The sequence below is a fragment of the Andrena cerasifolii genome, chromosome 2 (assembly GCF_050908995.1).
Source record: "Andrena cerasifolii isolate SP2316 chromosome 2, iyAndCera1_principal, whole genome shotgun sequence".
NCBI lineage: Eukaryota > Metazoa > Arthropoda > Insecta > Hymenoptera > Andrenidae > Andrena > Andrena cerasifolii.
The window spans coordinates 20916027-20940116 of NC_135119.1; the positions used below are offsets into that span (position 1 = coordinate 20916027).

The 24090-nt window shown below is 43.1% G+C and overlaps 1 protein-coding gene across 1 annotated transcript in view; it reads left to right on the forward strand.

Annotated features, from left to right (window-relative positions):
* Positions 1-24090, forward strand: part of Mib1 (E3 ubiquitin-protein ligase mind bomb 1) — a 166841-nt gene that overhangs the window by 68218 nt on the left and 74533 nt on the right. The window contains exon 9 of the mRNA XM_076830781.1: positions 10255-10406. Within this exon, the coding sequence (XP_076686896.1) occupies positions 10255-10406 (152 nt within the window). The remainder of the gene's footprint in view (positions 1-10254; positions 10407-24090) is intronic.

The window sequence follows — 24090 nt, forward strand, 5'->3', positions numbered from 1 at the left end:
GAGCCTCGACGAGATAGGTTTTTTACTCTCCACAAATACCTACTTTGAGAAACGTTTGCGGTACTTCAAAGTATAATCGAACCCTGACCAAGTAGATTGGACTTTAACCAAGGAGTCTTCTATTCTGTGCAATTGTGTGATTTGTTTTTTTTTTGTCTTTCAGGGTTCGAATACTACTTTTACGAGATTCCATTCTTTCAAACGTCAGAGTACTTACTTGCATGTACATTCTCGAAAGCTGCAGGTACTGTTTCTGGGGTTCGAAACAAGCTGGTATAACCCAACTACTTGGGAAGTACATAGAATGATGCGGCACCTCTTACGAGAAGCATTCAAATCCCACGAAGTGTAACTTTTGTATTGGAATTCACTGGGATTCGTGAGTAGGGGAGACCGGGGCAGATTGTAACAAAAAAAGTTTTCACAGTTTTTCCTCGAAAGTGTTTTCCTCAATCGGGAAATAATTTGCGCGATTTACTACTTACATATGTGGTGAACTAATTGCGTGAAAGTACGTGACAAAATCTTGGACACTAGCTTCATCTTAAACAAATCCGAACCTTTGTTACAATGTGCCTCAGTCCCGGGGTAAATGGTAACACATCTATTTTACTTATTTAAATACAAATACGAACACAAATAAACATTTCTAATTGCGTGCACTTAACGATCTTCCTCTGTTGGAGCTTGAAAAAATGTAAGGTATTCAGAAGAATTCGCGAAGTCGGGCATAAAACTTCAACGAGAGAAAGTCTGAAGAATTTCTTCATCTGTATTAGTAATTACATGGGAATTAGGGATTGCAAACCGGTAAATCGGTTTGTGGTTTTTTTTCACTGATAACGTAGTAGATGTCGACGGAATTATGCGCTATATATATGCGCTACATTGTTATACATCCAATTTTTACCGGTAAATCGCCAAATTTTTACCGGCAATTTGATAAATTACGTATTTCTCGATATTCACCGGTAGATCGTGAGAAATGCGTATTTCTCGATATTTGCCGGTAGATCGCGAGAAATACGTATTTCTCGATATTTGCATAATTCCGTCGATATCTACTACGTTATCAGTGAAAAAAGAGCTTCAAACCGATTTACCGATTTACCGATTTGCAATCCCTAATGGGAATCAATGGATTCGAGGAGACCAGCAAGTTTAGGTCGCCACTTTGGTACTTTGGTGCAGTTTGTTATTATATAGATGAAGATGTTAGATACGCAAACAAATGACTGACCGAATATTTCCTCTCACGAGTGACCAAGTTCATAGGACCAAGTAATCCTACCAATCGTAATCCTCGCCAAATTTCTCTGCGCCCTCCAAAACGACGTCCGCTCGACTGTGCACGCTCCACGGAGAATTGTCACAGAGCGCGTTGCCTCGAGTGACTGTTCCCTGTAAAATTAAGACGACTGCAGCAGTAACGAGCACAGGCTAAGACGCTGAAGCGATATCAGCCAATTTTCTCCTCGGGGAGAGACAGCTCCCGTTGATAGAACGAACGTATTTACGAAGACATTCGGAAAAAAGGACATCTCCGCGGATCCGTGTAATATTACCGGTGGAACGGTAAAGAGTTCCCGACTCGCTCGCGTTCGAAAAGACGTTTTTTCTTTTTTCGTTGAAAGCGTTTCTTCATTTCGCTTTATTCTCCTACACTTCTTTCATTTTACTCCGGCTACGGTTTAACAGTCCGCTATATTGGATTCTCTTGTGTCCAATTTTCCTTTGCCCCGTTTCTCTTTTTTCCCACCTCCCCCTTCGTTTTTTATACTGCCTTCGGTACATCGTACCTGGACGGGAGCCGGCTGTCATAAAGCGCAGACCGGGACTACGGCACGACGTGCTCAGAAAAAACGATCTCATCACGATGTTTCGATTCAGCGAATTGCATTTGGCGGCGCCTCTCCGCGTCGGAGCAAAGAGAGGAGCCGGCCGTCCTATGGAGGAACTGGGTTATCGATTCCCGCCGTAATTTTAAACTGCCGCACGTGGTCAGTTCCTGTGGCCCCATCCCCGCGCTTTGCATCCCCCGCGCCGCCTCCCCCTTTCTTCCTCTCCCACCTTTGTTCCCGCTGATTGGTTTCGCTGCCTCTGCGCTTATAGGGAAGCGGGCTGTTATACCGGGTTGCGCCATAAAAATTTATGCCGCTGAATTAATGAGGGGATACTGTATAACGACGAAGGTCGGTATAAAAAGAGCCACTGGGTCAGACAGTAACTTGGTCGTTAATATGCGATGGTACATGATTCCGCGAGATAAGCGGCTGATTTTTTAACGAATCTCGTCTCGATCTTCCTCTGAAAGGAGACGAGAGATTAGCTGCTGTTTGGTGGAGCCGGGTGTCAGAATTAAATAGGGTGTCGCGTTAGCTTAATCTCTGGCATGCAAGCTTTCACAGATCTATTTAAACTATTCCGGTCCTCATCTTAACATATAAAGCAGAAAGTGTTTGTGTGTAAACTGTGGGGTCAGGAAATGTGTCCCAGCTCATTATGCCTAGCTAATCTAGATGATTGTGATTATTTTCACAAATAAATAAATTTTTTTTTATAAAATCTGAATCTAAAGGGTCTGCCCCCGTATTACCCTTAAACGGGTGGGGGATGTAAAACTTTACATAATGGTGTTTCAGGCAAGGAGCATTGTTTAAAAAATAACAACTCTAAGAATCGGCATGGAGGCCGATTGTCCATGCTTACCCTGGTACACCCTTTCTGGCGAAGCCAAGTGGTAAAGCTAATTAAACATAAATATAAGGATACAATGTTTCATTCATCACCACCTTCAATCAAATTCCCTTTTACACACTCATATTCCCGTCAAAGAGAGGAATATATGAGGAGTGAATTTTCCAAAGCGCACATTTTCACATAGAAATAAATTTCAATAACCGCAAGAAACTGTGGTACCTACGTCTATTATAAAAATCTTTTTTTTATTAGTACACGTAAGACCTTTTGAACGAAACATGTATTTCCACTTGAATTTTTAAAAAAGGAGTTAAACCTATTTTGCAGTGTTTTGAGCCACTGGGGGATGTGACTTAATATTATTAAGGCGATGCCTTAAAAATGGAAATATGCCGTTTTGAAAAATCGCTCCTGATGTAACGGCCAAAATAATTACATAGCTGTACAATATAGCTCCTCGTTATGCAGCAGCAGCTTCGCCTAACACCCCGCAATCCTTCTTTAAAATTCTTCCCCTCGTCGATTAAAACACACAATTACCTGATTCGCTCGGAACCTCGCGCGCTTTTGTTCGACGTCCAGCCGCGTGCAGCTTCATTGGCCAGAGACGGGGCGGCCGATATTTGCGCGTCCGTCAGCGGGTAACTTGGCAGGCTTAATCGGCTTTCGGCCGATTCGCAAAGTACACAATGAATTGCGCCGCCGCGGCCCTGTAATCCTCGCGGTGGCAATTTATATTAATTAGCCCGTTCGCCCGAACCATTTCTGTTCAACATAAATTACCGCCGGCTAATGATGAATGTCAGGTATAAACGTAACATTATGCAACCGCGCGCGACTGCAGTACGAGTGTGTCGTCCAAAATGGCCGGGTCCAGCGTTCGCCAGGTAGAACCGCGGCTGGCCGCTGATACACACGAGCCGGCCGTACATAACGGGCATTCGCGGTGTATGGTACGTACGTATGCGCCCACGTTTCGCCGTGAAATCAGCGTGACGCTCGCCTATCGTGATTACAACCTGGCGACACTATGCGACGCCATCGCTACCACTCGGCATTATCCACTGTCCCCGGACTGATTGCGCGCCTAGCGACCCGTGAAGATCCGCCGGTATGGACGTTTCATTTCGCCGGCTGACGTGTTGCTCTTAATCCCGGTCGAGCGGCGTGAACTCGTTTCGGCAAGAACGTTTTATGACGAATGTCGGCGCGTTCTTTACAACCCTTCTGAGAAAGAATGGGGGATCGAAGTGAGCCGTGTTGCTCTTCCCAAGCTTACGGTTTGATGGATTGTAGTTTGGCGGCTTGAGTGTTATGAGGGAAGAGGCGTGGGGGCAAGGAAGGATGAGATATATGAATATTAAGAAGGTCTGGTGTGGACATAGGAGGGAGATTAATCAGTGAGCAATATTCTTCTGCGAATTGAGCAATTATTTTTATGTGGCAATGATGTAGGAGTGTGACCTGGAGGTGTATAACGAGTGGGATTTATTCTTCATGTTCTTCCTTATTTCCTTAATATTATAAAAGAGAAAGTTCTGCTGCTATACAGATAAAGTACACATTAGGAACCGAAGGCTTCTGCAGGGTGTATTTTAACACACACAACGATGAAAAAAAGTCATATAAACATGTGTCCTATCTGACCTTGTTCTCGAATTATAACCTTTTTCGTACTCCAATAATTCTTAATGGCAAGCAGAGATAGTGTAACTGATTCTATTAAATGTTTGTATAACTGTTTGTAATTGGGACTTGCGTTTCGTAATGGGAGATTATCAGGTTAATTTTCTGTAAATTTCTTAAGCAATCAATTGAGGGAAGTATTAGAAGAAGTTCTGATACTAGGTGATGTTGTACGTCGCTTGTGGTGAAGGTGGCCATTTCGAACACTTCTTATAAAGGAGTTGCAGAGTACTGGAGTATAAGAATAGCTACAAGTTGGAAACAAGATCAAATAGGGCACATGTATTATGCATGTATCCGCTTAATTCGCTGCCGGTAAGTAATGTGTTAAGATACACCCTGTATAAAACAGTAAGGTACTGCTTCTTTACTCGATTCCAATCGCGAATGTATTACATACTCCCTTCTCCCAGCTTACTTGCAATCTAACCGTTCCCCGCATTTAGTGTCAATATCCTCAGAGACCCATTTACAGCCCTCCATTTGTGTCCCTCGTAAGCTGACGCATCGTCAAGTTTCTCTGGACCTTGTGCAGACTTCCAGTGCGTTATCCAATACGCGCAGTATAATTCATCCAGGCCCACGATGGTGGCAGAGTTTGCCAGTCCAGAAGCGTCATAATTTCATAGGCGGACGGAGATCGCGGTATTGAATAACCAGGCACGAGCGGCGTAACGAGTTAGGCAGCTCTTGTTCTTAGCGCTGGCGTCCGCGGCGGTAGGGGTGGAGATTCTGCACCCTTTGCACTTCTACGCGGGGCTCGGCTGGGACGGCCCCTTCACCGTAGGCGTCGGGCTTGGTACACGGCCCGCATACCGAGGCGTCTTTGTGAGCCACCTATAGCCATGGCTCGTCCCGTTCCACCTTGGCGCATCGGGGCAAAGGGATCTGCCCGGGTCGCCTGCTCAAAAGTACGAACTGGAAACGGGCGGGAAGGCCTCGTTGCAATCAAGCGCGGACTTTGGGGGATGCTCCGTTTTCTCACGGTCTGCATTATCTTCTCAGACGTTCGCGTTGCCCCTCGAACTCTTCTCTGTCTGCAGAAAACGAGCGGATAGAGGTAACGAAGGAGGCGGAAGAACCGTCGGTCCTCGTTCCATCCCTACCCTCTTTACCTTTCGCTTCTCATTCTCCTTCAAACCCAACCCCTCCACTTCCTATCCCTCGCCCTCCGTTTCTCCATTTCTCTTCCATTCGTTCTTTCACTGTGCACCGGTGTCTTCGCTGGGATCGCTATTGATCGCCTCTGTAAAATAGCGGTTGAGCTTAGACGATGTACGGCGCCTGGATTATTCTGGGATCCCTCCCTCGGCAAGCGCGGCGCTGGGATTGATAAGAATCATGGGGAAGCAGGTTTCGAGTTCGAACTGTTGGGATAAGTGTCTTTTCGGCTTACTGGTGGCTGATGGCCGCTTGGTTGTCTGGTGAATTGGAGCTGGTTCTCGGGTTTGAGGAGATTCGTTTTAATCGCTGTGGCGATGGTTGTATTAATTAGAGCAGTTACGTATATCGTTTACTGTATCGTTTCAGCTAGTAGGCAGGTTCTGAATAGTTAATGTTTGAAATTTATCACTTTACTACTTAGTGTATATACTCACTCAAATGAACCGAAGAATTTTACAATATCTGTGAGTTTATAATTAGGAAATATTACGAGAAGCGAATTCTTATTAATTACGAAATTTCCACGAAGCATAAACGTAGGTGGTACCTTACAGTTGTCTAGGGTTAATTTTGTAAATGAAGGTTCAAATTACTATTAAAGCGATGATTCTTTGATTTCTGTAATGAAATTCTAGGTACCTCATTTCAGCCGATCAAAAAATCTATTATATGACATCAAAAAAAGATTTTTCTGTAAAAAAAGTAAAGTAACAGTATCTAATGTGGTTAATTCAGACTGAAGGAACTACGCTTACATGGCTGTCCTACTAATGATTCCCCATTATCCCCTAAATTTTTAAGAATTTGTCGACCTTTTTCGCTAGTAGCTTGCTACCGTCTGATTAGGACTTTATCGTCGCGCTGTCGTTTCGATTTCCAGCTGGCCGGTGCTGGAAATTCGAATTTACCTAGCGTCTTGGTGACATCTTAAAGCCCTCATTAGTGTAGCGCCTCACCTTCGATAGGTAAACGAGGAGAGGGAGAATTAGCCATGTCAATATTTGCGGTGCAATCAACCCGCTTCGACTTCCCGTCCCTGTCGTTGCGCTTCTCGGTGGCCCTCGACACCGACTCTGATTGTAATCCACACTTCCGTGACCAGGTTGCCGCGCTGTTGCTGTTGTCTTTTCTCATTTCGCCGATTCGTTTCGTCCGTTAACGTTCAAGGACCCACCACGGCCAGAGACGTCTGTGTCCGTTGTACTCGGAGGCTAATCAGAAAATCTCTGCGACGGCAGCTTCTCGTTGAACACGTTAAAATGGCTAGTTAGGCTTGCCAAATGTTTACTTGTCAGTACGTGCATCGGATTTCGCCCGCTTTTCCTTAGATCCCGCAGCGACTGATTGTACAAAACAGATAGTACACTTTCGGGTATATAACTGGCGCAATAATTAACGCAGATCACTCTAATCGCATGCAATAGTGATTATAGTCCAACCAACTCCGCCACTAGAGGGCCTCGCGCAAGTTCTCCCTCATCTATTCTCTCCTATACAGTGACTCGCATTAATATTCGGACACTTTTTAAAATCGCATAACTTTTTTAGAATTGGTCCAAAGGACTTGAGTTTTTTTGAGAAGCTAGAAGGATTAGTTTGCTAACTGACGCGTTTCGTCGTTTGGAAAAAAAAATTATTTGGTTGGAATAGCGAAAAGAATAGTAAACGTACACGTATACAACTTACTGCAATCTACAAACGGTTTTTTTTTTAATTTTCATTACAAGCTCACAAAAAAGTTTAAAAATCGACCTTTACTATTCTTTTCGCTATTCCAACCAAATACATTTTTTTTTTTCAAAACGACGAACCGCGTCAGTTAGCAAACTAATCCTTCTAGCTTCTCAAAAAAACTCAAGTCCTTTGGACCAATTCTAAAAAAGTTATGCGATTTTAAAAAGTGTCCGAATATTAATGCGATTCACTGTATATACTCGTTTCGCCCTACTTTCTACCATCCCCGCATCTAACGCAGGGTCTGCCAGGTAAGCCTTACTGATGAGTCCACTATCAGGCCCAGGACAAAACGCACCTTTTCTCTCCAACTTAGCGAAAGCTCCACCTTGTTATAGATCCACAATCTGAAGCTCGACTCAGGACTAAAAAAATCGAGTCGCCCACTCCTTTCCCCGAATTAACCAAGCGACAGGTCGCAGCAGGCGTCTAGAGGTATTCACATTTGAAAATACTGAATTAGGATGTCGACGAGGATCGATCCAGGAAAGTCGTGTGACCTGTGTACCATTACATTCGATCCTTCCACGCAATCGTTTCTCCAGGACCAGCTGTGTCCTTCACGCTCGTTAATTCGATCGCGACTCGTTGCTTGGAGGTGTTCATGGAAGCAGAAACGAAGCTCGACGAAGTAACGGCGAGTCTGCTTCGTACACTGGGCCTTCCAGGTAGATAAGGTGGGCGAGAATAATAGCCGGGATCGCGCGATCAGGTAAATAAGACAGGGTCCCGTGGCTGTCGTGCGACCTTTGCCCTGGTCTTATTCCCCTTCGCCTCTACGGTACTTACTCCCCTGCCATCTTGTCCGTCCTTCTTCCACCTTTCTCGCCCCTGTTCTCAACCACCTTTATCGTGTTCCCTCTCGAAATTTCTTTCTCTCTCGGCTGTGCCTCCTTTCTCGCACCGCGATCCACCGTGGCTCGCATCCGTCTCTCTCCTACCGTTCCCTTTCACCCTCACCTAGTGGCGTGACACATGGCCAGCATTTATAGCGCGAGATAGCGCCGGCGGTTCTCGACAGCGTCGGCAGATTTATCCTCCACGGTTATTGGAGTTATACAAAGGATTTTTCCAACTGATCCCATAAAGTATCTGTGCCTGATGCCCTATTATTTACGCAGCCGGCTGATGCCACGGGAATTTTTCTTGCGCGGGCGCGCACTCGCTTGGCCGCTGAAAGCGCGCGACCACTGGCCAGCGACACCGGCAGCCTGGATGTAATGTTTATTGTAATGGAGGCGCGCGATTTAATCGCCCGATCAATTGCTCTATCACCGTGTCGCACACTTGAAACCGTTTAACGTGGTAGGAACGACATAGACGGACGGAGTCCGTCTGATGAAGTTGTTTAGAAGTTAGGTACGATGGTCTCGAAGTTTCAAACGATTATGGAGTTTTGGAACAGGTATTTGCTTTTTTAAATGTAGGAGGAGCTTGTCGATGGGTAATCTGGACGTGGGTAGAATGGAGACGCTGAGTTTTATTACTACTTTTTAGTTCTTTATTTACTTATATTCACTGTGTAACAGTGGTAATAAAATGGGAAATATAGGTACTGTGTTTTATACAGGGTGTTCCAGAATAAGCGGGAAATGTTTTAGGGGTGACTTCGGCATATCTAAGCAGTAAAAAAAGTTCATATAAGTATATGTCCTATTTGACTGTGTTCTCGAGTTATAGTGAATTTTGTATCGTCCATTGGCAGTGTTGAAACTCTTCGTGAAATAATTGGTAAGACGACTGCAGGCGTGCATTCAGATGGAAGGTGGTCATTTCGAACATATCTTAAGAAAGTAAGCAGAAACCGTTTGTTGAAAATAAATTTCGATATGACTCGAAAACAAAATGAAATGGGACATATTTAATTAAATTTTTTTTATTATTTAACCCTTGATTGTCACAGTGGGTCAAATTGACGCTGCAATTTTTTAAGCAAAAAACTTTGTCGGAACTCTTATTGCTTCAATTTTCACTCGCAAAAGCGTGTGCCTTTGAAGAGCGAAGTGACTTTGGATGGTGACTCTAATTTCTAAACTGTGAATGGGTGCATCAATCGGCCTCCCGAATTTATTGCTGCGCCGCAGCATCGCCGTAAATCCGCCGTTTCGTACGCCCACCTGTATATTATTTGTACGTTTTTGGCTCGCGTGCGCTATTTCGGAAGCAATGCTGCATGTCACGTCGCCTCATGGAGTCGACTCTTTGTTTCTATGTATGTACATAGGTTCGTTTGGTCTGCTCGGTCGTAGGTAACGAACTGTGCGGCCTGGTATTAATGGATGGCCGCTGTTTCCGTTCGCTTTATCGGCAATTTGGGTTCGTAGATATCAGTAGGCGAAAACGAGTCACGATTCGTTTCCATCAATCGCGTTGGTTTCGTTCAGTACTATTTCTGCATCATTTTCACCTTTTCTCCCCTTTTTATATGGTTATTGTAAGCGAATACTGCTAAATATGTGATCTCAAGTCTGTTACTCGATCGTTAAGAAGGAATACATGGATAGTATATTTTTATACTGTACGAGAGGGGGTGCAAAGTCTATATTTCTATTTCATTTAAATTGATGCAAAGGTAAGAATAAAAATTACACAGTTCAGGATGAAATCTGACAATGGACAGGGTAATTTTCCCAAGGTGATCATTTTCAAGTTTTCAAGGATATCCTAACTCCAGAGAGATTAAAGAAACTGTAGTGAATTTCACAAGCAATGAAGGAAGTCAGTGCACTTACAAGGTGCATTACAAAATTTGTCGCTGTTCTGCAAATTTGCAATGCAATAAATATGGTTTCTCGTTCCCGAAAGCGACATTCCAAACACCAGCAGTATCACCCTCCTCGAAACTGCCGAGTACATAATGCATCTTATTCGATACAACACCCCGAAACAAGACGCCCATCCCCCGAAATCGACTCCTACGCGAAAGCTCGAGCAGCACGTAACAAGAAAAACCTGCTTCCCCGTTTCCAGGACTCCGAAGGCGACACTCCCCTTCACGACGCGATCTCTAAGAAACGGGATGACATGTTGGCTCTGTTGTTGGACCACGCCGCAGACATCACCCTCACGAACAACAATGGCTTCAACGCTCTGCACCACGCCGCTCTCCGTGGCAACCCAAGGTGAGTACCTTGCGTTTTCAATGCTGAGGCTTTTGTCCGTGATAGCGCACCGCGCTCTGAATGCCTCTGTCGGCGGTAGAATTTAACCGTCCGAGATGAGCGCTAGCAAGATGAGAACGATAAAGGGCTTCGCCCTAAACCAGCTGACAATTAAGGATGGCCCGCGTCTCCCGTATAGACGCTGGATCAAGACGTTCGTTCTTTTGACGACGTCTTGACAATTGACGGGGCGTCATTGTTAACGGTGACTAGGGAAAAATGGGAGGGGGTGCCCCTTCGAACTGATGAAGCACGTTGAGGGTGAAATAGATATTGCGTTGTCGTGTCTGTTGCTCCGGAAAGTGGATGCGTGAATCGGAGTGGTATAATTCGGTTTCGTCTTGTTGCAAGGATTAAGGGGGGCACGAGGCGCGGGTCACACAATTTCGTTGAAAGTTTGCGTATAGTTAGCGAACGTTATGTTTAGTAATGTAATGGACACGTAGGGGCGCGCTACTCAAAAGTTTGTGAGAAAATTGAGTTCTGAGTTTTGCATTTACCGGGCACCCGATATATGACCGTGGGTTTTAACGAAACTTTAATTAAGTTGCTGTGGCAGCTCAACTGTAATTCAGGTAGTAATTGCAGGCGTGCGTGTGTTTTTTTTTTATTAATGTTTAATTATTTGTACGATTGGTTATTTGAATTGGTCTTTGCAGGGGAGGGCAGCGTGATAAGGGAAGGTTGGATGTTGATACGCGAAATATTGGGGAAACTGCAAAAGCTGGGATAACGCAGGTTTTTGTAGGAACAGTTTGGTGGAATCGGTTTATCAGAAATCATTTTTTTAATGAAAGACATGAATTGGAATTCTTTATTTACCTGTGTCTGACCAGTGGCCTCTGAATCCCCTAATTTTTGCGATCGATAGTTTTCAATAATCTAACCAGTTATAATTGGTCCTTATGATATTATTTTTTTATCAGTGCAACAATATTTATCATTGAAAATAAAAATGAGTAGATAGTAGTAGTTGAATACAAAAATGGGGAAGGGCAAATGTGGAGAATTTGCTATTGGTTATCACTTTGGAATTCCCCCAAAATATTAATAATCGAATCAGATTTCTTACGCAATATTATAAGGTCTGAAATTTTAATAAAATAGCTATTGATGTGCTAAAGTGACGAGGGTCCCGTATCAAATTGCTTGTTTTAATTAATCTTGGAGAGCTACTTGAAAGTATACATTCCATCATGGTTACGTCTGAATAGTAATTTCAAATGGAATCGTTACATTGATTATTGCCGGAGCTAAAGAAGGTGCTAGAAAGGATTTCAACGTGATGTACCCAATCGTTCACCGCCTTCACTGGCGGCTTTTTGTTCCCTTGTTCGACAAATCATGAAAGAACGCCGAACCACAGGTGTTCTCGAACTCGTCGTCCTTCGACGAAGTCTAATCGAATCGGTCATTCTCGAGAGGTACTGAGTTAATTTCACCTCGATTCTCACTCCCCCGCTTTCCTGTTCAATTTCGTCTCCTACAATCTAGAGAATCTTTGAGATTCCCTCGCTTCTGGTTATTACTTCGAGATACAGATGGAACACCTGCAACGATGGGCACCGAATAGAATGGTGTCTAGTGTGAATTACATTTTGTTAATACCAATCGTGTAATTCTTATTCTGATCTATCACTAGCGCTATCAGCTTTGCTTGGAAAATATACTCGAAGCCAATGGCATTGACTGATAATCATGATACTTGGAAATTTAATTAAGATGTTGCTATGAGTATAAATGACTAAAGATTTTTTTTTAAAGTATTATTATTTAAAATATACATACAGGATGTCTCAGAATACACACTATAACTTGATACGTAGTGACTCGATTCACTTAAACTCATTTATTTGCATTCAGTTCCTTTCAAGTCAGAATTTCTTATTCTTCAATAAGAAATTTGTTTTTAACCAGAGACACCCTAATTTCCTCACTATTCTTGTTGGACAGAAATAAAATGAATCACAAGCTGTAAGCAAACTATTTGGATTAACATCTACTTTGCAGCAAACTTTTCTTGATTTTTTGTAATATTGGAAAACATGAAATTATTTTTAAATTTATCTTCAACTAAAAATTGTGACGATTATTTTCGAATTCTTTTAATTAATATTGCGAAGCGTGAATTTGGCTCGACCTAACCCACAACCGAACTCGGCCCTGCTTTTAGAAGTTTTTGGGGCGGGGGAGCCGCGCCGAAAAAAACGCATTTTTGTTATATTTCGCGATTTTAAAGCAGACCTAACCCTCATTTTTTGAATGAGCAAGCAAGTCTGCGCCTGTTTTTGCCTTCAGAAGCAGACCTAATAAAATTAATTTTGGTTTATGTATAAATCATTTATATATTAATAAGCTTCTTGTTGTCTATTTATCTCCTGATATATAAATACTTTAAATATTCATATAGATTTGATATATTTAATTAATGGAACATAAACATATTTATAAATATAAACGTATTTATATAATTTATTTATTGTATAATAGGTTATTACTGCATTCAAGAGGGTAATGGAACCCATTTTTTTAAAATCAGTCTCGTTCTATTAGAGGATTTAAAAATGCGTTCTTTTCTCTCGCGCGATTTTTCCCTTTCGTCGTCACGTTTCACGACCGTTTCCGGGTCCGGGAAATGCAGGCACCGGATGCGCATAGTAGTCGCACAGTCACAATTACAAGGTAGCTACTTTCGATTTCTCAGCGTCAGCGATTCTCTCGCTTCCACGCTCTGTTGCGATGTTGCTGGTCGAAAAGGCTGGGAAATTTTTGTCACTGGATAGCGAAAGCAACGTTTCAGTGGCGTAAAAGACTGCCTTGTCTGCTGACAGAGGAAAATGGAACGATAATGGCGACTTGAAAAAGTAGCTTTTATCTCACAATCAGAAATACGTGTATCCTAATATAATTATTTTATTTTCAACAGGAACTTCATTCACGTTTCCCAGTGTTTAAAAATTTGTTGTAATTCAAACGTTATAGCAATTCATATTCACATGATCTTCTGTTGACAATGTTTTCTGGATATATGTTTCTTAGAAGGATTTAAGAAACATTTAGCTTTGTCTTGGCAACATAGAATTACCTACTTTAGTAATATCTGCTATTTATGTCTGCTTTAGATACCATTTTCTAGAACCACCGAATTCCACTCTTTTTAGTTTTTCTAATATACTTTCAAAACATTTGAATTTTGTTTACATTTGGATATATAAATATGATTATGCATTAGTTCCTTCGTCCCCTCGTGTCAGTTTCATTAAAAAGAAAACCCTACTTTTGGCAAGCATTTGAAATCAGGCGCTCCATATTACACACGTTTCCCATAAATTTCCAAAATCACGCCCACTAATACCCAAACACCCATTACACAATATTTTCAACCCCTGAACCCCTGAACCAAGGCCAAAAATCCCAACACACCCACGCACGATCACTATTCAATAACTCCTGTTCACTCCGACAACCGTTGCCAGCATTTGCAAAAATACATCATGACCTCCGTGACCATTCCAACAGATCTCACGAAGAATTTCTCCCACTCCTGAAAGGCACCGGTTATCCCCTAAGCACCGCAAAAAAGAGGAGCCTTATTCGCAGCATTTCCTCCCGAGAATTTGTAGTTTAATCATTTCCCTCCATTGTAGGGCGTCACGCGCTCGAACCCGATCGCTTACGGGCGCGCGGAAAGAAGCACACCCATAGACCTTGAATCCCGTGGATCGGTGGTGTCGGGCCGAGTCCCGGTTTCAAGGGGGTGGCTTTAACCGTGGAGAAGCCGAGGGAAAGGGTGCCATCGGGACCGGGTTTTCGCATCCGTGTCTATGGCCTCCGGATATTACCTACCTTCGTTGCTTTTAAACCGAAGGGCGCTGATTACCGCGGGAAGATGTATGTGCCGCATCACCGACCGGAGGATGTATTTCAAAGGGAACCTATTACCCTGGTTTTCTGTCCCGCGCCCCCTTCCTCCACCCTCCCCCTTCTCTCTCTCTCTCTCTCGCTCTCTATTTCTCTCTCTCTCTCTCTCGCTCTCTATTTCTCTCTCTCTCTCCCCCTTTCTGTTCCACCTACTGATTCTCTTGACAGCAGCTTCCACAGAGCGGCAGTGTATATCTGCGCGAGAATCGACCGCGACATTACGCAGGGACGCGTCACCTGACGCGAAACGAACCTGGAATTAGATTAAGGATGATTTAGGATGCCCGCGGTAGATCATCATAATGCCGTGTAGCCGTGGGAGGACGGTTTCGGGGCGCGGTGAACGATCAAGATTTCGGGCGAGCACGCCGTGGGCTGATGCGCGCATGGTGAATCCTGCGCGGCAAATGGATGGGAGTGTGTCTTGAAACTAATTCGCAGCCGGATAGTTTGTGGAGAGAGTAGGGAGGGGGGGAGTAAGTGCTCAAAGCTAATGAAGTTTTCTTTGACTCCGGCTGTGTGAGTTGAGACGCGTGTACACATTCCGTTTGCGTCGCGCTAGCAGCGAGCGAAGTTGGATATCCGTTCTGACGGATCCGCGACTCTGGATGAGAAACGAATCTGGGATTGCTGCAGGAATAGGATAGCCTTCGACAATCGTCTTTAGGGTAATCGATGCTGCATGGGCTGGTTTCTAAGCGAGGGAAGGGTAGGGGTCTATTTTGCACTTTTAGATGGATCGTTGGTCAAGTTATTTGGAATAGGGTAGATCTGTAAATGCGTTGGTACGGCAGGGGAGGTGGTACAGTTGCTTTGTTTCAGACTCTATACGTAAAATCGCGTTGAAGTGCAGACCAGTCGCCTCTGCAGAAGCCAAACAGTTGAAGAGGGAGTGTTTAATCTTCAGAAATATTTTTTTTTTCAAATTTAATTACAGTTGCTCTCAACCATCTTTCTGAAGTCTTTCGGAGATATTGACGTGTGATAATGTATACCCCAGTAGGTTACAAGCTCATTTAAATGCTCCCCGTTTAGAGCAAGTAATATATATATCAAAGACCAAATTGTGACAGTGGCACTCTTCAGTGTACAAAGCTCTTTGTTCAGACTGAAACACACGACCCTCGAAATATTCCCAGTAACGTAGTGTTCCCGAACATTATTCACAGTTTAATAAAATTCATTCTCCCTCTCTCCCATTCAAGTAACGACCCACTCTACAAAAGATCAGCGCATCGTCAACTTCGCCACGAGTCATTCCGCGACGGCATCCTATATCTGCCAGTAAATTCCTCTGGAACGCTGCGGTGCCGTATCGTGATCAGGCTAGTGCGATCGCGAGGTCGTCTTCGCGCCTGCCGTTGGCGCTAAATAAAGGGAAATTTCGTTGGTATTTCGGTTGGACTCGGTTGAACGCCAGGTCAGGATCCTCCGTGGCCTGGCGTTCGTCTTCCTTCGGTGCCCTCCCTCTTCTTGTACCCGGTCAGGGACGAGTCGAGCTCTGTGCGATTCTCTTTCTCTATATTCGTGCTTCCTCCTCCGCCCTTCCAGCCCGTGGCCCTTTTCCTCCGTCTGTGAAGGAGCCAGGCAGCTTCTCTCAAGTCCTGTGTTGCGCTGGAGCTCTGAAGCCGAACGAACGGACGTCCGGAGACGTAATTTCCTGCCCTCCCGGTGCAGCTCCCTTCCGTTTGCTTCTCTTCCTCCTCTTCCCCCCTCCCAACCCCTCCTCCTCCCACCTCTCCCCCAGTGGCCTCTGCCGCTTTGTAGGCTACATTCTCCGGAGGTTGCTGACGAAACTTCCCTCGTTTTCCATGCTTCTGCCTTCAGAGTCTCCCCTTCTCTCTCTCTCTCTCTCTCTCTCTCTCTCTCTCTCTCTCTGTCTATCTCTCGCGCTCGCTCTCTGTCTAGATTCTCTGCGTGTGTGCCCTCGAATTAGGGTCGACCGATGGCCGCCACATGTCAAAACGCAACGGGCGCGCCGTTCTGTGAAGATTAAGCCTCCTTCGGCGAGGCCAAGAAGTCTCCTCTAGGTTTGCCGGAGTCGGTACACGGCGAGCAATTCTGTTACCCTACGGGAACGTAATTGTCTGGGAGTAAAATGTTGGACTGCCGGAGAGTCCCGTAACAAAGGGATAGCAGGGAATTTTGCAAATTTGCTGCAGCCCGTTTTAAACGTGTCTGCGCCAGCGAGGGATGAGTCTGGGTGAGGCTTGGAAAAGTCGAGACGTAAAATTTGGTATTGAGATACTATAGTGGTACAATTGTTTAGGATTAATTCCGTGGTGAATAGTTGATTATGAAGCTGGTAAGTGCAGGGGTGGAATATGTAGGTTTTTATTCTGGGGCGTGGCAAGTCACTCGTGGAACTATGAATAAAAATTGGTTGCACTTCATATTGTGTTTATTGATGGTAATTTTCACATTATTACTTATGCTGTTATTTAAAGGTTTAAACGTTACTTAAATGTCAGAGCATTGGGGAATCGTCGGGGAAGGGAAAATAATACATTCTAAATTATACAATTGATAAGCACTAAAGGGATACAATTTTTAACCCGAAATCGTAATTAAAAATCCAAACTGAATGCAAACAGGATTCAACACTGTTCTCATACGAAATGAACAATAGGAAGCGCAGGATTGCTTAACAATTTCAAATGTTTATTTAACTCACGAAAGGTCATCGAATTAGGCCAACAAATTTATATTATGAATTAACATGAAACTAAAAATGCTATGATCTGACATGAGTCTCAAACAACTACAAGAATTTCCACTGACCCAGAGACAGAGTTGGGCATTAATTAAATAAAATACTATTTGAATAACGGATCAAATAAAAGTTACTTTAACTTTAGATCCTTTGACGAATAAAGTTAATTTTTTTTATTCGTCGAGCGTTTCAACTTCAGCGTCGAATAAATTTTCAACTTCAATTTCAACTTTGACATTCGACGTCGAATAAAGTTAAAGTTAAAGTTAAAGTTGACAAATTCGCCGAATAAAGTTAACCCGGGCCAACTTTATTCGACACATGACGAATCATTTTTTTAACTTCTATTAATTTATTTAAATAAAAATCTTGCCCAACTCTGCCCATAGACAATAAATTTCTCTCACATTTTTCTGCGTTAAAGGCTCAGAAACCAAGCTATTGTTACGATGTTGAGGCGTAAAGATTCACCACCGTTTGTTGGGCGGCGATAAATATTTGCTTGGCGCGACACAGAAATTGTTTGGGTAAATGTCGCAGCTCCTTGGTCCACGTGAAAATCCTCGGTTGCTTCTTTTAATCTGTTTACATCTGGTGCTTTGTCCCCGGGAGGAGTGACGACGCTTTCAAGTGAGAACTTGGCCGAAGAAAGGCAGCGAGGGTTTTAATCTCGCGAAATGAACTTTCGCTGTAAGAACAATGGATGCGACGACCCCGGGACGGTATACTCACGCGCGGACGCGCGGCGTAATTTGTATATGACGCCGCCACGGAAAATGGCGCGCGTTATATGTGATAAGGTTATTACCATAAATAACGTAGCCGGTGTCTTGGCGACTTAGTTACGATGATAGCAGGCCGGGGGGATGCGTTCAGTTGTTCTTGGTAAGCGTAATGAATGACAATGGCCGCTGTTAGTTTAAAAAGGCTGTATATTTAATAACACCGCCGGCTTTGATAAATTAATCATTCCAAGAGCATGATACACTTGTGCTCTTCTTGAAACTGACTTTTAGCTACAATCTACAAAACTGAGATTGTCCAAATAGTTTGAAAATTAAATTATGAAATATAGAGCTATCAGCATTTGCACTAACAAGGGAACACCGCCAACCCAGACTCACAGATTGGAACGCAACTTTGTGGGTTTTTAGAGTGACTCAAAACAAGAACAACGATGTGTTTCATTTAGGCCCTATCGCCCTTTAACGGGGTGAAAACTAACCTCAAAGTCAAATTGGCACTTCTACTTTTTCGCCTATAACTCTCAAAGTACAACACACAGAAAAAAATGTTTCAAATAAAAGTTTAATGGTGCAATAAGCGCTACAAACTTCCGTTAACAAAATTTTGATAAGAGTTAAAAAAAATATATATAACTGACGAAAAAACTCTTACTAGGGTAAGTAGTACATATCACAAAAAAAATAATTTTGTTCTAAATATGGATACTAAGTAAATAGAGGTTAGATTTGATGATAGTGTAATTTCCTATAAATACTAAATCTCGTCCTTTACACTTTAATTAGCAGTTTATATTTTATATTCCTCTACTCTCTACAGCTTGTCTATTTATTTAAATTGTGTGTGTGTAATAAATTTGGTGCATCAAAGAGATTTCCCGTTAATAACAATAAGAATATAAGAATAATAATAATAATAATAAAATCGTATGATTACTAGTATTATAATGCCTGGATTGTAATGTTTTAATATTATTGGGGGCGTGTATACGTCAGATCGGAGGTTAATAATGTTTTATGGTAGCAAAAGTACGAAACGATCAGATGCCAGGCAAGTGCACAGCTATTACGCGTAAAGGCCATTAAAATTATCCGGTTATGTTCTTCTCTCTGTTACTGCGTGTTCTCAATAGCTCGTTATTCAAGCGCGATGGTGTAATTATTACGGCTACCCGCGGAGATATAAACATGAATCGCATTGTAAATTCTACGACCTCTATGGGGCTCATACTATTGCCGAGTACTATATCAACATTTGTGCATTGATAGGTTGATAGACGTAGCTGGTGAAATTGATTATCCTGTATGAGATCGATAACGGGCGGAGTACATCTGCTAACGAGGATTTTAAATATCGTGTACGCCATTAGGATCGACGTAGATTGGTAATACTATCGGGGATTTATGTGACAATTAAAATGTTGGATAGTGTTCGTTGATGGATATATAGTAGCCCAAAGTTTCGTGTTTCGTTTTATAATAGACGAAGTGAAGTTCAAGTTACTACTGTCTGAACTGAAATCTAATTAATCGTGACTGTTATACGTTGTAACACAGACACCGGCTTCATTTTGTTTAAATTTGCAAGGTGGTTATTACATTCTTCAGAAGTCAACTTCAATCTAGGATGCCAGCGTTGCGTTTAGAAACAGCACCGGGGATTATTATTGTATCCCTGTATTAATTTTCTATTCCACTAATATAACGATAACAACGTTATAATAATGGCAGGGCTAGGTAAACTAGAAAGCAATTTATTCCGTGAGTGGGATGACGTTATAATGTAGTAACAACATTGCGATAATAACGTAAGGATAGAATTTTAGTTTCAGGTAAATGTTTAAAGGGCAAACGTGTCTACGTGAATATTTATCTGACAAATAGCTCAGAAGGAATAGCGAAAGTAAATTACCATAATTCGAATGATCTTGAATTTCATTATTAAATCGTCATAGTATGAAATTAGATGTGTTTTAAAATTTTATAAATCTCACGATGTTTCGCTATGTCTTTTGCGAAAATTTTAACCCTGAATAATATCTTACTTCCAATTATGATTCTGAACACTATTTACTTATTAATCTGCATTATATGACAAGGTTTTGCATACTATAAAACAAAAAGAATTCTTCATTTCACCTGTGAATATTAAATGTAATCTTAAATGAATCTCAAGTAAAAGAATCTTAAATGTAATCGTCATTTGTGCATCCGGTTAAAGTTCCTACTAATCTGAATAATTCTTACTCGAAAGAATCTTTATGATGATGCATATATTACAATTTGCGACGGAATATTGGTGCAGTCATATTGCTTGCGTTGGATGTCTGACCATGATAGGCCCGTTCTCCTTTTGTCTTACGCGCTGCAGTAGTACGAGTCAACCATCTCCTTGCAGCTCGCTGTTTCATTTAATATGTCTTATATTGAAGATTCTTTTCAGCAAGCATTATTCACATCGAGCTAACCTTTGAAAAGATAAAAAATTTAGTAACAATATCATTTAAGATTCCTAGTCGATTGTATTTAAAACAAAAGGGTTCTTTATATCATTATATTTAAAACAAAAGGGTTCTTTATATCATTATATAAATAACCCTTTTGTTTTAAATACAATCGACTTGAATTGAAAGAAACTTTCCTTTAAGTTTCATTAAACTTAAACGAAAGTTTCTTTCAATTTGTTAAATAATCTATCCACGTTACTGATAACATATTCAGTGTACTCACGAATGTCTTGGAAGCTTCTTATTAACAAGCTTGATAAACAATGTGACAATCTTAAATATTCTAAAAGTAGTTAGACGTCGTCCGGAAGCAAGGAACTTTTCAGAAACATCCTTCTTGCACACGAGCGCACGTTATGCCTATCTCTGACTTTTATCAGAACGTCTATAGTTGCCATTCTGCAAGGTCTTGGCGTCCAAATGAAATTGTTCCTTCCACCGTGAAAGGACATCGATTTATGTGCAGCTAAATTCGATTAACCCTCCCGGTTTAGAGGACTTCGGGGCGCTTTAAGAGCATGACGGCACTCACGAAGCCACGACACCGTGGAAGACGTCGTCGGACGTGTGCGGTTTCTCGCAGAATATACGAGTCGGGAGAAGTCCTGTTACGAAAACTAATTCGAAGTTACACTGAACGTGAAATCACGCTCGACCGTGTACTGTGCTGCTTCACGTAACTATCTTGTTGCTTCTAACGCGCCCAGGTACAGGCGCGCTCTCGATTATTCGGGATTGCGTATTATCAGGACCGCTTCGTGAGGAACGAGGATTTCATCGCGAGGCGAAGTTTACCCTTTGATGGTCCTTCATTGTGTAAGTTCAGAGGAACGAAGAGTCTTTCCTCCCGCCTGTGCCGTGTATCGTTAATGTTTTACACGTTTCTAATGCGGTATAAATAAATCGGTAAGTAATTAGTTATATAGGTACGTTGGACCGAAGAGAACAAATTATATCACAGAGGGTTACACCGTGTTGTTACTCGGACACTACACTACTCCCCTTAGAGACTAACAAGGGAACGTATCCAACCCTGACACGCCGATTTTGACAATATTCTGCAGATTTGCAGAATAGTGAAAAATCGTTGACACGTATTTTTTGCTATCAGCAATCGTCCATGTTGAAGGCGTGAAAACAGCCCCTGAATTCGGGGGTCGAAAACATATTTTCTGAAATTGTCTAAAAACTGAGCAGTGGACTGGATTCACCTTTAAAAAAATATGTTTGCCAACGCCTAAAATAGTCCTCGAGGTATTCCAGAAAATATGTTTTCGACCTCCAACTTTAGGGGCTCTTTTCACCGCTTCCAATCTACGATTGCCGATAACAAGAAGTACGTGTCAAATATTTTTCAGTATTCTCCAAATCTGCAAAGTCTCCTGAAAATCGGCGTTCGCGGGTTCGATATGTTCCCTTCCGAGTGTAATCTGACCAACAGGAGGGAGAAAGACAGCCACCAGAGCCTCGTTGTAATTCCGCGGCGTTGTTAGTTCCCAGGTGAACCAGCGGATTTAATCGTTTCGCCTGAATTATAATTAATGTTTCAGTTGTCGCGCCCGCGGACGAAGCCATCGGGCGAATAGCGTCTACCCGCGCGTTAGTCGTCAGTTTAAACCGTGACTCGGTTCCCCCTTTGCGCAGTTTCCTCGGCTACGCCGATTCGCCTTGGAACAATCCCGTTTTTCGCTGAAACGTCGCCCGAGACGACTGTCGACGGCCTGGCGCAGTTATAACGGGAATTCGAAGCCACTTGGGCGTCCCCGTGTGGCTTAATTATGTTAGCCACAACGCGAAACCCGGCGAGGCGGCCGGGCGGACACGGGCATCGCGAATCACTTTGATCTCGCCGCGCGGCCACGGTCTGATTGTGACACGCCAAGCAGAACCGGACAGAAGATTCGCCCTCAGTCGCGAGGGCCCCCGTTTGTTTTGTTTTGTTAGGACCACGGTCACGTGTGTGCACGGAAACCAGGCAATCCCGAGAGTTTCCAGCAACGTGATTAAAATTTCGTTAGGACGTGGTCGCGCGTCAACGACTGATTCGCAGGCCACCTTCCGCCTGTGTGACCCGTCCGCCGGGCTTTCGCTGCTACTTCGTGCAACGGAGTTTGGCAGAGCGTTCGGTATGAATTTTTCGATGGCTTGGCGGCGTTTCCCCTGGAATTACTATTGTCGAACATTCGCTGTACTGTACGGAGCCTGGCGTAGCTTTCACTGGCTTCGAGAGTTGGATTAGGAGGGGCGATTAGTGTACTATCTTTGCTGCTATACCGTTGCGGTACTACGAAATTCAGATAAGTCCCCTGCGGAGGCGTCGAGATAGATTCTGTTTAAGAGACCTCCAGCCACAGAGGCTTGGACCTGCGAGATGTGGTCGAGAATAGTGTTTAGGGGATGAAGGACCTAAAGATCGTTAATTTGGTAATTGATTTTTGTTCGAACAATTTTCAAAACACATCATCCGTGGAGCTTCACAGCGTTTTAATGCCTACCTTGTATTTGTACTAAAGTGAACCTAAAACAATTCTAATTTATTTGAATATACCTAAGTAGTATAGTAAAGAGAGTTCTAATCCGAATTTGAGTTTTGCGTTCAATACACGTTCAGAGTGGTACGATAGACGTTCAATACTCGTTCAATGTGGTACGATAGACGTTCAATACACGTTCAGAGTGGTACTGGCGCCATAGGTGTATTGAACGTCTATTGTACCACTTTGAACGTGTATTGTACGTCTATCGTACCGCTCATAACGTGTATTGAACGCAAAACTCATATTTGGGTTAGAACTCTCTTTACTATACTACTTACCTATCGCTAACGAATTTAATTAAAACCATTTAGCCTCCGGTTGACGTTATATACGATGTGCGATAATTAAGTTCTAAGACTGGAGTAAAAAATGAGATTTATTTTAAGAATAATACAACTTCACTCTGTTCCCCTTCAAACTACACCCCTTCCCTATATATACAGCGATGCGTTCGCTGTTTCCATTACAGGGAATAAATTTGTAAGTCTTCTAAGCCGTGTTTGACTTTCCCTGTTCTAAAGTCTCAAAACGGGTTCCTTTCAACGATTCTTTAATTTTTGGGAACAGCCAAAAGTCGCAGGGAGCTAAATCCAGCGAATAAGGTGAGTGGCTAAGTGCAGGAATCCTTTCATCCCTCAAAAATTGCGTCCAGCTTGTCAGCCATCTTGTCCGTCCGTCTTACGTCCGCGTAATTCAACTCGTGCCAGCGGAATTCCTTGCACGACGCAGACTTTCGAGTTTTACCAATTGGTATTCCCGGGCATAGCCTCCTCCCACGTCGCTGCGAACAAGTATGGCCCAAAGAAAAAGAAGGACCGGCATGGGGTCGCTGGGGGGAGCGTTGGTAAGCGGAGCGAAGGAGTAACGGGGCGAGGAATTCGCAGATAAGCGGGAACATTTCGTTCGGGGCGCGAGAACGTTTCGATCGACGGCCGTAAAGTTCGGAATAGTTGTCGGTATAATTAGCCCGACTCTTTCACTAGCAGCGTGTCGGGGGGTGGAGTTGTCAGAGCGCGGGGTTGCCGGAAAACTGGGCGACGATGAGGTTACGGGGCTGAACGGTGGGTGGGATAAGCATTGAAATAGCTCGTCGGGCGCGAGCCATTTAATTTGGCCCGCGGAAGATCTAATTACTTCCAATAGTTTGTTAATTTCATTCGACTACTTTGCTGCCATTAAATAATTATTACCGGGTAATGGCGGCGGGACGACGGCCTCGTGGAT